Raw genomic sequence first — 14,181 nt, 5'->3', positions numbered from 1 at the left:
ACAGAATGAGCACGTGGGTCTGCTGAACCTGCAGCCTAGGCATGTGTGGCCTCCCCTTACGTTCCTCTAGCTCCTTTTCCCTCACAGGCACTGCTTTTTAAGGAGAAGTGGCCCACGGCCGGCGGGCAGACCTTGAGCTGGCTTCCTGGCTCAGCACCCAAGAGAGCCTGCCCCTGACGGCCTCACCTCCGGGCACTTTCTACAGCATCACCATTGCGTGGGATTGGCAGCTGCAGGACCCAGTTCTATGTCTGATTCTGTCACTCTTGGATTTGATGTAGGCAAGCTTTTAATGTCTCGGGGCGTCCCTGGCCTGGTGGGGTAAGGATCACACCACTCCTGGGATGTGCCATGAGAATTTCACAGACACGAAATGTCACTTGGGTGGGACTACCTAAAACAGAAAGCAGACCGCATCAGTGGATCGCACCTCGTCAGACTTGAGGCTGACACTAACGTGGTATTGATCCACACCCCGAGACAGACGGTGCTTTTGTTACTTTTCAGATAAGAAATCAGAGTTACAGTAACCCGTCCAGGAGTAAGTGACAGAGCGAGGGCTGCATCTAGCTCTAAGTGACTTCAAGTCCAGGCGCCTGGAACAGTGCCTGGCATGTGGTGGGCACCAGGTAAACACTCTAGTTCAGCGCCACAGACAGGAAAATACAGCCCCAAAGACGGACCGTGACCAGCTATTCCAGGTCCCAAAGACCCTTAGAATGGATGTCAGTTGTTTGGGGAAGGATCTGGACAAGCAGGACCATGTGAGCCCTGCTTCAAGGAGGAAATAGAAGGGGAGATGAGGTACCAGCCTTCAGGTGACCCTCCCAGTAGTGTCTGGGGAAGAGGGAGATGCCAGATTCCTTTCAAGTCCAGCGTTGTCCCTTACGAATGTGTGCATATTTTGCCTACTTGGCATTTTATACCCAGGGAAGGAAAGAGGGAACAGGGAACAGTCAAGTATCCACAAGGGAAAATGGTAAGGAAAGCCCAAGTAAGTCACTGGTTGGGCAAGAGGGAGCTGGAGAAGGCAGTTAGCGGCTGGGCCAGGCAAGTTAGAGTGTAGGAGGCCTCAGGTCCAAGAGTGAGGATTTCCCATGGGTGCTGATAGGACCTGCCAGGGCCCTGGCTGGGGAACAGTACGGAAGAGCTTTGCTTCCTGATGTTTCATCTGCAAACGTGGCTCAAGGGAGCAAGCGTGAGGCTGAGAGACCCCCCACTTGAGAGAGCATGAGGTTGGGGCCTAGACAGCCCAGGGAGGGCAGACCTGAGGGGCAGTTTTCCGGAGAGCCGGCATTTCCTAGAGACCAGTAGAAGGCACAGAGTGGAAAGCCAAGTCGGACCGGGGCTGACCGGGTTCTCCCAGGGAGAGTGTGATGGCGGCTTTGGACTGGCCGCACAAACGTGCTCTGTACGCTTCCTGCAAGGCCCTGTGCAGGGTGCTTGGGTACAAGGGAGAGGCATGGGATCTGCTCTCGAGCTCACAGTTCAGGGGAGTAAACAGAGGAGAAACTCCGATATTGGCCATGGGTGCGTTCCCTGGGGCACAGTGGCACAGAGCACTCCAGCAGGGCAGGCAGCGGGAAGAGGGGAACACCCCCACGCAGCCCCCTGAGGAGCCAGCGAATGCTAACCTAACTTGGATTCTGGGGGTCCCGGGGGTTGCCAATCAGGGAAGTGCGGACAAGTCTTCCCGGCAGAAGGAACAGCCTCTGTGCCCACAGGTGTGACAACAGGAAGGGGTCCCAGGGCAGTGGAAGAGATGCGTGCCTGCTGGCAGGTTGAAGGATTGAGCTCTTGTAGGCCTTGGAGCTGGTTGGGCTGGGAGAGAGACCAGGAGTGGCAGGGATGGGGTGGGAGGAAGCAAACGTGATGGCAGGGAGGGAGGGGAAGCGTGAGGAACAGCAAGCCAGGTCGCCGGGGGAACCGGGGAGAGCAGGTGGTCTAGGCAGACCGGTCCCAGGCTTCTGCCTATGGCCGTTCCCCTGTTCCATTCTGGCTCTGCGCCCACAGGGGACAAGAGGGGAGCCACGGTGGGGCAGGGGGGCTCTTCTGGCAGATACCTGGTGTCACCAAGGCCTGTGAGCTGACCCCACAAGGGGTCTGGACACTTGTCCACAGCCCCCAGAGCTGGCTGGAATCAGGTAGGCAGGAGGGTTCTGATAGGTTAGCTGGGAAGCCTCATTAAAGATTGAGGCAGTGAAGCCCATTTGACGGCTGGCTGGCGTATCGGCTTCCCACTGCATAAGCCGGGCGGCTGAGGAAGGAGAGGTAAGTGGCCGGGATGCGCGAAGCGCCCTCCTGCACCGCGCCCGGGGCCTGCCCATAATGGTCAGCAGAGAGTGGACCTTCCACTGCTCCTGCTTCTGCCACTGTGACTGCACCGTGCTTTGCAGAGTGAGCTGTAGGTGACGGGGCCCCTCCCTGCTCCTCACCGGGTGGGAAGGGGGCCCCTCCAGTCCTCATGGGAGGCTCCTGCCTGCTCCTCACAGGCCTCTCCTTCCTGTTCTTCAGAGGGCGGGGGAGGGGGTCTTCCCTGTTCCTCACAGGGGCTCCTCCCCACTCCTCATGGACCCCCCCCTTCTGCTCCCGTCTGCTGGGGTGGTGGGCGTGAGCTCTGGATCTTGGGACGACGCACCCGTGAGTGGCTGACCAGAGGGGAAGCGCTGTTTTGCACTGAGGCCTTGCAGAAGTGTGGACGGAAACAGCGGTGTGCAGACTGGGCTCGGGAGCCATGGGCTTCTGTCCCAGCAGCGCCGGTCACTCAAGACACGTGTGGCCTTGAGTGGTTGCTCACGCTTTCCAAGCCTCAGTCTCCTCACCTATAAGGAGGTCTGATAGGCCCCGCCCTGGATACTTGAGCAGATTAATGACCAGAATCATGCAAAGGCACTTTGTCACGCACACCGTAAAGGTGTGACAGATTTTTATTGTACTTTATTCTGTTTGAGATTCTTTTCAAGGTTTGTTGTAGGTCCCAAAGGGAGCTTATTAGGAAAGGGAGAAAAACTATTTCAGTAGGAAAATAAGTGGCCTGAGACACAGCCTGAGGGGATGAGGCAGGCTGGCTGGCAGTGTCCTGGCCTGGAAGCCAGGAACCCAGCCCAGCTTCTTGTGCAAGCAAGTCCTCCTTTTCCCCCGAGCCTTCTGTGCAAGGACAGGGACAGGGAGGTGGAGCTGCTTCCTCCACAGGCCTGCGGCTGCCATCGACACCATGCAAAAGGCCTGCTCTCTCTAGCCTCCGGGGAGTGCATCGCTGCCAGGACGGGTAGGTGCTTCTCCCTGTGTGGCTGAGGCCTTAGCTCCCTCTCTGAATCAGTCCCGCGTCTGCGCTGGCTGGCCTTCCAGGACTATAGGTCATTTAGACACTGGCCCCTTTGATGCAGCTTTAGCCATTGGTCACCACGGGGTGATGGTTGAACCCTAACTGGCAGGCTCAGGAATGAGGGTCTGTTACAAGAGTCTAGTGGGTGAAACCTCAGCTGCTTCCAGTGATCTGAGTAAAAGAAAACAAGCTGCCTCACATATCAGCCCATGGTGAGCCCCGGTTCCTTAGTAAGGCCTGGGCAGGAAAGGACTGGAAGAGTCACCCAGGGTAACTTCAGGCAAGCAACTGAACTGTCATTAAAGCAGGAGGTGGCCGTCAGGATTGTCTACTGCCGAGCCACCCTGGCTTTGTGAGCGTGTCAGTGGGGAGACAGCTGCTTGTCCAACCAGAGCCCTGGGCTGGGAGACACTTGTCCTGGGTGCTGGTCCCAGCTCTGCCACCAATTCCTGTGTGGCCTTGGAGAGGCAACTCTGAAGACTCGGGCCCAGATCACAGACTCCATTCCCACCCGGACACCAGCATGCTCAGCAGTAGAGGCCTTGAAATGAGAGAGGAAGGAGCTAAGGCATTGGTCTAGGAAGGATGCCTCCCTCTCAAAGGACCGCTCTGAGTCAATGCAAAATGCAGGGACCCTCTGGAGAGAGGGGAAGGAGCCAGCCAGAGAAATGGCAGAGGGGAGGAGGGGGCCTCAGAGGGGCTTGGGACTCTGCCCAGCCCAGATTAGGTAGCTGTCGTTTGCTGGCCAGAAATGCCATCAAGCATCACTGAGCAGGTGCTGGATCCTTTGTCCCTGGCACTCCTGGGATCTCAGGTTCCATCTTTTCAGGAGGCCCAGGGGATGCCTTTCCTATAGAGACTTAACTCGAAACCTAGCCTGTCCTTCCCGTCCCAGAGGAGCTGGGGGGCCGGTGGCCCTGTGCCTCATGAATGTTAATGGACAGGCAGGGGGACAGCCTCTCTCAGGAGGAGGTGTCCGCAATACCTCAGCTTATCTACGCACCTCAGGCTGTATAATTTAAAGTGGGGTTTCTGGGCCAGGAGCTGTAAGGGCCTCCACCTGCCCTGCACCCCCAGACTTATGGGGATAGAGTCAGAGTCCCCATTTGTTCCCTCCTTGAGGACTCCCAGCCATGTGTTTCTTTATCATAAGGTGATACATCCCATTTGTACATAAATTGGAAGTTCAAAAAGAAATAATTTCATAATCTACAGATAACCACTATCCCCATCTTGGTATATTTCCTTCTTTGTCCTTTTCAATTGTAGAGATTTAGAACTAGATGGTTCTTGGTTCCATCCTTCTCACTTTATGGTAAACTGAGGCCCAGAGAGGGGAGGGACTCCCCAAGGCACCTAACTACTTAGAGCAGAACTCCCAACAGGAAGTTGGGTCTCCTGGCCCCAAATTCACTCTGAAGCGGATTTGTATAAACTGGAGCAATACAGAAGAGGCCAGCCAGGAACGGGGGAAGGACTGGAAAGTGGGAGTGAGGGGTAGTGGGAGGCCTGGGCTGTCTTCTCTGAGGTGGGGTCTGGAGGGGCATGAGCACTGTCCACTGTCCAGAGGCCTCTAGGCCAACACTTGAAAGACTGCCTGTCTGGTCCCGAAGGGGACCCTGGGGAGCAGTGCTAGCAAGATTCCAGCCCATGAGGAGGCAGACTAGCAGTGAGAACCCTACACAGGGCCTGGGCACAGAACATAATAACTACTCGGTAAACTTGGGCTCTCTCTTCCCTTATCCCATCTGTGGTCATTTCCGAGCACCAACTCTGTTGGCGACCTGCTGTCATATCGAAAGGCTTATGAGGCACCGTGGCCGGCTTGGCCACTGACTGTTTCCAGCCGTGAGCCAAGAACTTTAAGAATGTGTCGCCTGCTGTAGTCTCAATGTTTGGTTGGAGATCTTCACACAGTCTGCCTGGGGCCTAATCGGTCACTTATTCAACAAATATTGACCGAGTGTTGACCATATGCCAAGAACTACAATATGTGCTGGGAATACAGAGAACGAAAGTTCTGTCCCTGGAGAGTAAAAGTCAGACCGCTCTGTTTGCCTGGGTCTGTTCCGTGGTCTTTTCTGGTCTGTGCAAGCCGACACGTGGTGTCCTAGTGGACTTGGCGCTTGCAGAGTCCCTGCAGGGAGGCGCCCCTACAACCGAGTGGGACCTGGGCCCGGCCTGTTGCCTGCACGCCTCTTGGCTCCGCCGCAAAGCTGGGGGTACTGGGGCATCGCACACATCTGGTTCATTCTCCTGGAGCCGCTCACGCGACCAGGTTTTCCTCCCACCCCTTTCTGTTAAACAAGGGTGGCTTTCCCGAAGATGACTGTACCTCACGTTGGAATCCTCTGGCAAATCTTTACATCCAGGACAGATGCTATAGAAGCCTTTAGAAAGTGCCAGTGCCACGTATGTTCTCGTCCCACCGCGGAACAGCCCTGTGCAGGGCGTGGTGATCATTAGTACACCAGGGTCCCAGGAAGAGGTGCTGCCCCTCAGAGATGACATCAGACCCCCTGGCCCCAGTTTCTCCTTTGGCCTGGCTGACACCACTGCCCCAGGTCGGTCCCTCGGCCTCTGTGGGGTAAGGGCCAGCCCTGTCCCCTCTGGCCAGACTCCCACGTCACCCCTCCCAGGCAGGCTCGTGGCTGGAGTTTGGCCCAGCCTCCGCCGCATCTAGCTTTTTCTCCTCTTCTTCTCCCACCTCATGACCCCTAAGGATGAACAGTCCTCCGGTGGGTCACCACTGTGTTCTGTAGGAGCAGGTGTTTGGTGGAACTTAAAGCCATCTGGAAGGTGGGCCTCAGAGACAGCAGGAAGTCAGCCCCTCCCCCAGGAAGCATCACTGCGCAGCGGGACTTGGAGCAAACAGGCCTAGCTGCGAGTGTCCATGTGGGCCTCACCCTGTGTCCCCTGCCCCTCACTCTGTCCAGATGGGAATCGGCCAGGCTACAGGCCACCCTCTGCCAGGCCATGGGCTGGACCCACACACCAGTCATGCACAGGCACCCTGCTTCTCCCCACCTTTGTTTGCTGTTCCATCTCACATTTCCCTTCTCTCGTTCACACGTCTGTAGTGCCGATAGGTTCTCTATTTGACTTTGGCAAAACTCTGAGGCAAGTGAGAGAGGATGAGAGTTGTCCTAGTTGGAGCCCCAGACCAGCTCCCACACTCAGCAAGCTGCGACACTGAGGTCAGCATCAGGAGCCCCTTGGCCTCAACACGTCCCCTCACCTCCCAGGGACACACCACCCCTTGTGTGGGGCTGTCGTTGGACCAGGGCCGGCAGGTGGTAGAGGCCGGCGGAGAAGGCGGCCCTCTGTAGATGGGGAGAGAGGCGCCTTCCTAAAAGCACCAGCGGCCTGATTGGGGTCAAGGGCTGTTGGAGTGTGCAAGGACACAGGCAGGTCAGCGATGAGCAAGAGATGTTGGACTCTGTGGAGAGACCAACCAAAGAATTTGCCTTTTTTTTTTTAAGTAGGCTCCACACCCAGCACAGAGCCTGACACGGGGCTCAAACTTCCGACCCTGAGATCAAGACCTGAGCTGAGATTAAGAGTCAGACGCCTAACCGACTGAACCCAGGCACCCCAAGGATTTGCTCTGAATACTAATAAAAACAAATCGTTTTCAGGCCTTTACAGTTTACAGAGTACTTTTTCATGCAGTTCATTTATCCCTCACGGCAGCTCGGTGAGGCACCACTGTTGGCTTCAGGGGTCCCCTTTATATTCATTTTATAGACAGGGAGGCCCAGCTAATGGGTGTGGGGGCAGAGCTCAGGCCAGGCCTTCTCCCTCCCGACTCTGCCCCCCACCCCCGCCTGCCTGCCCAGATCAGTACCTTGGGGGGGACAAGGCAGTTAAATGTGCTCTCCCCAAACGAATGTCTGTCATACGTGTACAATGAGGGGTATCAGCAGACAGCTGCATGCAGAGCAGGTCAAACGCCGTGCCCTGTGACAAAGGCTGGGTCACGCTGTCTCTCAGGCGTCCGGTCAGCAGCTCAGTCCTGGTTATGGCAGGGAGTACTTAGCCCGGGGACTGTCCCTTGGTTGGCCTCCTCTCTGAACAAGCCTGAACTTGGGGATCACTTGTGTTTCTGGGACTTATCTCTTCAGTGATTTTTCTTTTTATCTGAGCGAATTCGGCCCCATCCCTTCACCTGCTTCCCCTACCTGGGCTGGTGGTCACGAGTTCCTTCTAACTGTCCCGACTCAGCTCAGCAGAATAGACCAGGTGTCCAGTGTGAGCCAGGCACTGTGCACGGGGTGATGAGTAGGAGATGTGCTCTCTGCCCTCAAGAAACGCAAGAGCTCCTAGGGAAGAGAAGACTGCTTTCAAACCTTCAAACCTCTTTAGTATTAGTGAGAGAGTTGGGTTGTGAGAGAGGCCCTTGCGTGTGGAGCAGGGAGGAGCGTGAGGATGTGGGAAGGCTTCCTGGAAGAGCGGACGATGGAGTCGAGCCTTGCAGATGGTACCCCAGGTGGACTGAGTGCCCCACACAAGGACAGAGAGGTGGGGAGCACAGCGTGTGGCGGCCAGATTCAGGGAGCAGATGCAAAAGGTCTGCTGCAGAGCTGGGGCCGGGAGCAGTGGCCACGGCGGGGGCTGGAGTCTCTTCCACGGAGGGGGCACCCAACCCCCTGAGGGTCAGGCTTGGGTTTTCCACAGATCACGGAGCTGTGATGTCCGTGCGGAAGAGGGGCAGGAAGCAAGGAGAGAGAGTGGAGTGCACAGAGTCCCCATTGGTGGCCCAACGCATTGTCAAGGAGAGAGATGGAGAGGCGGGTGGGCTCTTTCAGGTTCTCAGACAATGCCACGGTAAGACCTGATAACCAGGTCATGATCCTGGAGTCCCGGGATCAAGTCCCACATCGGGCTCCCTGCTTGGCGGGGGGTCTGCTTCTCCTTCTGACCCTCTTCCCTCTCGTGCTGTCTCTCATTCTCTCTCTCTCAAATAAATAAATAAAATCTTTGAAGAAAAAAAAAAAGACCTGATAACCAACTCGAAGTGGGAGGTGCAGGAGGAGGAGCCGGGTCCCCACCTACTCCCTCCCCTGGATCCTGAAGGCCAGGCGCGGCTGGCTGAGGTGACTCCGTGGTGGGGGCTCTGCATGGCCTCCACCTTGGCTTCCAGTTGCACCACACAGGAACTCATCAGAAATAACCCAACGCTGGGACAGTGTTCCCACCCTGGGATTTCCCACTGAAGAAGCTCCTGCAAGGGAGCTGTGCCAGGGCCTTCCCAGTGAACCCTAGACAGCTCAGAAGGAGAGATCCTCCTTCCTGCTCCTTGTCCCTGCCTCTGCCACTGGGTCCACTGGGGCCAGTGGGGGGAACCGGCCAGGAGTAAGGAGACAGTGGGAGCCTCACGTCTGCTGCAGAGACCCCGTGTGACGCTGCCAGGCCCCTTCCCCGGGCCCCAGCTCCCACCTCTGAGACAGAGGGACCATGCTTCCTAATGGCAGGGATCCTCGTAGCTCAAAACAGATTCACATTTTCTTAGTTTGAGAAGAATGGAAGGCCTTACGCAGCCAAGCGTTGTCTCTTCCTGCTCTGTAGTATCTAAAATTCCAACCGTCGGGTTTTGAAGTATGTCTGCAGTGCAGGGGGCCGGACCCCCTGGGAGCAGCCAGGCTCCCACTCTCTGGAGGAACAGGCTGGCTGAAGGTATTGGGAGGAAGTCCAGCCCAACAGGCAGAATGAGGGACCCCAGCACAGGACCACCACAGACCACTGTGTAGGCGGTTGGTTGCCATCGGGGGTCCTAACGAAGGGATGGGAAACGGCCCCAGTGCCCGAGGCCAGACCAGGCGGGTGGACACAGAGAACTCTGAGCCGCTAACAGAACCCAAGCATCACACGACCTTGGTGCTAGCGTGGGCCTGGCTCGGGTAGGGGTGGGCTCCAGTCCTTAGACCACGTGCTGGACAGGGTCTCCGGAACGGGCTCAGCCCTGGAAGAAGGGCGACTCCAGATTCGGGCACGGGCTCGGCAGCTGAGGCCAGGCCCTAGAGTGAGGCAGAGCAGCTCGGTTTTCCAGAAGCCCAGCCAGCGGCAAAGCAGCTCAGGCCTGAGTCCCAGAATGGGGCGGGGAGGGGAGGCTGAGCTGTCTTGAATCCCTCCTGCCTGAGCCAGGACAAGCGGGTGGAGGCACAGAGCCTCTGGGTGGGGCTCAGAGGACACCTGTCCAGCCTGCAGACGCTGTGTGAGGGCTGCAGCCCCCTGTCCTGTGGCTCTTCTGGTGGCGTGCCAGCCTGCCACCTTCATTCTTCACCCAGTCCGACCCCATGGTGTGACTGAACGGGAGAGAGTGGCCTTTTGTAGGTCATGTGAGTCTGGCTTACCACTCGCAGCTGTGTGACCCAGAGCAAGTCATTTCCCCTTTGCAGCCCGCCTCACCCAAGACAAGTCCTCTCGGTGGCCGACAGCGTTGTGAGAACGAAAATGAGGTTGACCTAAGTTAGGTGAGTGCCTGGGCTCTGCCAGGGAGCGGGGTTCTCCTGCCCCTGCTTCCTGAGAACAAGGAGGAAGGGGCGCTAGGACCGGGGCCTTGCCGAGTAGGAGACAAAAGAGATCCCTGTCAAGGATCTGGTTTTTAATTTGTTTTAAATTTTCTCATGTCTGTACTGAACCCATATTACATGTTACTTGTAGTCAGAAAGTCCAATTTCTATAAAGAAGAGCAAAGTGATATAGGTTAAATTATTTCATTAGCGACGGGGAAAGCAAGCTCACATTGATCTCGTGCCTATCGTGTGCCCGGCTGCCAGGCCAGGTAGTTACAAAAGGCCTATCTGTGGAAGTGTGCGGGCACCGTCTGTGCTGCCGATCATCCAAGCACAGCAGAAGGCAGCAAGCAAGGGCGGGCTCGGGCTGGTCCACTCAGGGCAGCCTCTTTCCTTGAGTGCTGGAAGGCCCGCTGCCCACCGTCTGGATCCTCCTCCTTCCCCAGCTGAAACACACACGGGGACCAGCAAGGCGGCAAGGCGTGGCTCCCTGAAAACTTGGCTAGAGCCGATCCAGGGGCCCGGGACAGCAAAGTCTGGAAGCTGTGGCCGTGGAAGCTCACTTTGGGCATGAAAAGATTCGACCCGCGTTGTGTGCCACCTGGTGGTGGGGACAGGACCTTTGAGGACGGGGAGGTTCGAGACCTCCGTGGCGGAAAGCCCGTGGTCACGGGAGGTAGTGACTTCCGTTGCTGGGATCAGGCAGGAGGACCAGGCTGGGAGGCACACAGGAGACTCCTGTGCTGGGCTGGAGGCTGCCTAGAATTAGATGATCTGTTTCAGCTTCGGAATTCTGTTGCTGTCTACCCCGCTGTGTCCGTGATCCAGGGGACGACCTGCTAATCCCTCAGCGGCTCAAAGCATTTGTGGGAAAAGCCTTCACGTCGTGGATTTTGTTGTGGGCTGAGCGTGGCTGCCCTTTGTCCTGGGGAGGAGACAGGCCCCTTCCCCATGTAGTCAGGGAGGAATGAGACCAGCTTGCCTGGAGTCTCTGCCCTGTCCCTGTGGCTCTGTGCAGTTCCCCAGTGACACCCGAGCTGGCAAAGAGAAGGAACAATCAGCTCGTTCTCAGTTTGGGGCAGAAGCCTGCCTGTTCTTGTGAATGTGGCTCGGCACCAGCCCCCATCTGAACATAGGGCGCTCGCAGCAGACCCGGGCTGCTCTGAGCCCTTGACCCCAGGGCCAGTGTGTGGCCCGGTCAGTGACAGACTGCCGTCTGTGCCTTGCTGTGTCCTGCCCACCCCCGGCTGCAGGCTCCTGGATGCGGGCAGGAGGGCCCCACATCGTGGTGGGGAGACTGGGCTGTGTCTCCACTGGACCAGGTGCAAGTCCCTGGCTCGGACGCTTAACCCACCATGACAATCATTCCTTTGTTCACAGGGCAGGACAAAGTGGATCTGCTGGGGGCGGCGCCTGGGTTGCTCAGTTGTTAAGCGTCTGCCTTCAGCTTAGGTCATGATCCCAGGGTCCTGGGGTCAAGCCCTGCATCGGGCTCCTTGCTCCACGGGAAGCCTGCTTCTCCCTCTCCTACTCCCCTGCTTGTGTTTCCTCTCTCGCTCTGTCTCTCTCTGTCAAATAAATAAAATCTTTAAAAAAAAGGATCTGCTGGGTTTGGTGATGCCGAGCACACCGGTGATTTTAGGTGGAATGGGTTTGTGGGGCAGTCGGAGAGGGAAGGCGAGAGGGTTCAGTAGCTGAAGGACTGTCTCTGAGCCGTGTGAGCAGCATGGGGTGGTTCGTGGGCTCTGGGAGGAGAGCCCTGAGACGCGGAGAGAGACGTGATTGAGGGGACAGTCTGGGGACGGCATTGTACCTGTTGAGAGGTCAGGGTCGGCTCCTGTGGGCCAGGCGGGCAGAGACAGGGAGAGTTCCAGGTTGGTTTGCCAGGGCCTTTCTTCTCCGCTAACCTCTGTGCTTCTGTGCTTCTCTGCCCCACAGGCCCCTCCACCCAGCGTCAGGTGCAGAATGGCCCCTCTCCTGAAGAGATGGACATCCAGAGAAGGTAATCCCCCACCCAGCAGGGCCAGTGGCACCCTTCGACTCCCGGAGACAGGCACTGAAGGGGGGACAGGCCTGACCAGAAGGAAGAGGGAGCAAGGTGGTTGCGGGTTTGTCAGAGTGAGGAAGGGGATGTGTGGTCTCATGGCGACTTGCAGTCTGCAGCATCCTGAATTCAGGATGAACTCAGCCCTCCCACATGTGTCAGGAGGTAGCTGTCACGACGTGGAGGGGTTCAGTAACGTGACCAAGGTCGCGCTGCTGGAGATGGGCAGACAGACGCCCAGGGCTGTCTGCCTGACACCCGTGGCCTGGGCACCGTCCTGTGCTGCCCGCCACTCTCTCAGTGGATGCCTCGGGGGGGTGCCACGGCCTCTCAGGAGAATCTGAACCCCGGGCCCCTCACCTCCCAGCGGAGACTAAGGTGGACAAAGGCCGTGAACGCCCTTGGGGGGCTGCGGCAGCTCTTCAACAGTTTGGCCAGGGCTGTGTTGTCCTTGTTTGCCAGCCTGAGAGGGGGCAGCCCCTATGGGATGTGGGCCATAGGACGACACCCACCCTCGCTCCAGGGAGCTTCTAAAGTGCTCAAACTGGGAGGAAGGACCAGTGTCATCCTGAAGTTACAGAAGAGTCATGGTGGCCAAGGAGGGAGCAGCCGCCTCAGGTCACGTCGCCAGGGAAGACAGGGCCAGGGCGTGCACCCAGCCTGCCATTGCCTTGGCAGGGGCTCTGTATCTCTGAGAGGCTCTGAATCGGGCTCTGTGGAAGCTGTATCCAGGACATGGGCCTGGTGCAGGCCCTCCCCATCCAGGTTCTCAGAAGAGGGGCCGAGCTGGGGGCCTGCAGCTAGGCTCACGTGGAATCCTGGGCTGGGAGGATCTCTGGGGCCCTCCTTCCTCTAGCCTCTCCCCCACTCTGAGGAGTAAAGGCCGAGGCTCGGTAACCTCTGGGCGCCTTCTTCCCCGATGGGGTACTCTGTAACCATGGGCAGGTTCCTGCTCTAGGCCTCAGTTTCCCATTGGAACGTAACAGTGGTATTCCTCGCTCCGCTCACCTCAAAGAAAGGAGGTAAAGATGGGAATGTGCTTCTAGACGGCCTATGGGCAAGAGAGACTCCTTTTATCAATTCCCACGGGTCTCTTGATTCCGTGGGCCTGTCTTCTGGCCTCTCAGAAATACAGCACGTTGTTGTTAATGAAGGGCTTTTACAGGTTTTGGCTTGTTTTATTCCTCACACTAACCTTCCGGGGCTCTTGTTACTGGTACCGTTGCTCACACAAGCCAGGAGAGCAGAAAGGACTTGCCCAAAGTAAGGAGAAGTTAGAGGCACAGCCAGGACCGGCAGCCTGTCTGGCCCCAGCTCAGCACTCTGCCAGGTCCTGGGGCTGCCTCCACCCCGAGAAGGGCATGGGTGAGTCCACCAGACTCAGGAATGAACATACAGAGCAGATGGACCCTAAGCAGGTCTCTCAGAACTGGTTAAACACCACCTTGCATTATCCTGACCCACCATCCAAGTCCAGCATTCCTTCCCGAGACCGCCTGCGGTCCACTGCCTGTGGGCCGGAGTGCCCCCTGGAGGCCCGGCTGTGAACTGCAGGAGTCAACACAGGCCACAGGGCGGGGACCCCGCTCTTCTGTGTCCCTGCTGGTCACCTCACACAGAGGGAGGCCCAGGGGAGAGAGGACTTATGTGGGGCCAAACACCAGGTGATGATTCCAAGCACAGGAACCTTGCATTCTCTCACAAACAGAGTCTTAAGTCCACACCTGATTTTTAAGGATTTCCAAGCACTTTCATTTTGCTGAGGGCATCTAAGCATATGGATCCTGCTGGGAAAGTTGAAGTTTTGGATGATGTTTCAGCAGTTTGGATAGAGAAGCTGATGCAAGCACTGCTGAGAGCTTTTCCAACACCTTTCATGCCAGAAAGGTCTTTTCCATTATTTCGTAGGGATCGCACATAGTCCTTCCAAGAGCCCCTTGAACACGTGTTGTGCTTCCTCTGCGGAGAAGAAGCTGAGGCCCAGGGGAGGGGCATGACTTGTCCATGCTCACGAAGCCACGATCCCAGAACAGGAGCCAGAAAGCTCACTACCTCTCAGTGGTCTTTGCAGTAAACTCTGGGTCCCCTCTGGAGGAGGTGCTGTATCACTGACCTTTCTTGAAGATGAAAGCAGCTGTATTTTTTCCTTCCTCCATGTATTTCTTGCTTCACAAAGTACTTACTGAGCAGCTGCTACATGCCAGGCGTGGTGCCCGCACCGGAGAAGCGCCGGCTCGCTGTAAACTGAGGGCGCAGTGCAGACACATGGCCGGCAACCTCCCGTTCCGCCGGCCGCC

General features: G+C 57.2%; 1 protein-coding gene across 1 annotated transcript in view; it reads left to right on the top strand.

The window, feature by feature from the left end:
- Nucleotides 1-14,181, top strand: part of EVL (Enah/Vasp-like) — a 74,303-nt gene that overhangs the window by 44,234 nt on the left and 15,888 nt on the right. Inside the window, exon 4 of the mRNA XM_034992889.1 lies at nt 11,779-11,842. Within this exon, the coding sequence (XP_034848780.1) occupies nt 11,779-11,842 (64 nt within the window). The remainder of the gene's footprint in view (nt 1-11,778; nt 11,843-14,181) is intronic.

Source organism: Mirounga leonina, unplaced genomic scaffold (assembly GCF_011800145.1).
Source record: "Mirounga leonina isolate KUSES-001 unplaced genomic scaffold, KU_Mleo_1.0 Mir_82, whole genome shotgun sequence".
NCBI lineage: Eukaryota > Metazoa > Chordata > Mammalia > Carnivora > Phocidae > Mirounga > Mirounga leonina.
This window is presented reverse-complemented; position numbering and strand designations above follow the sequence as displayed.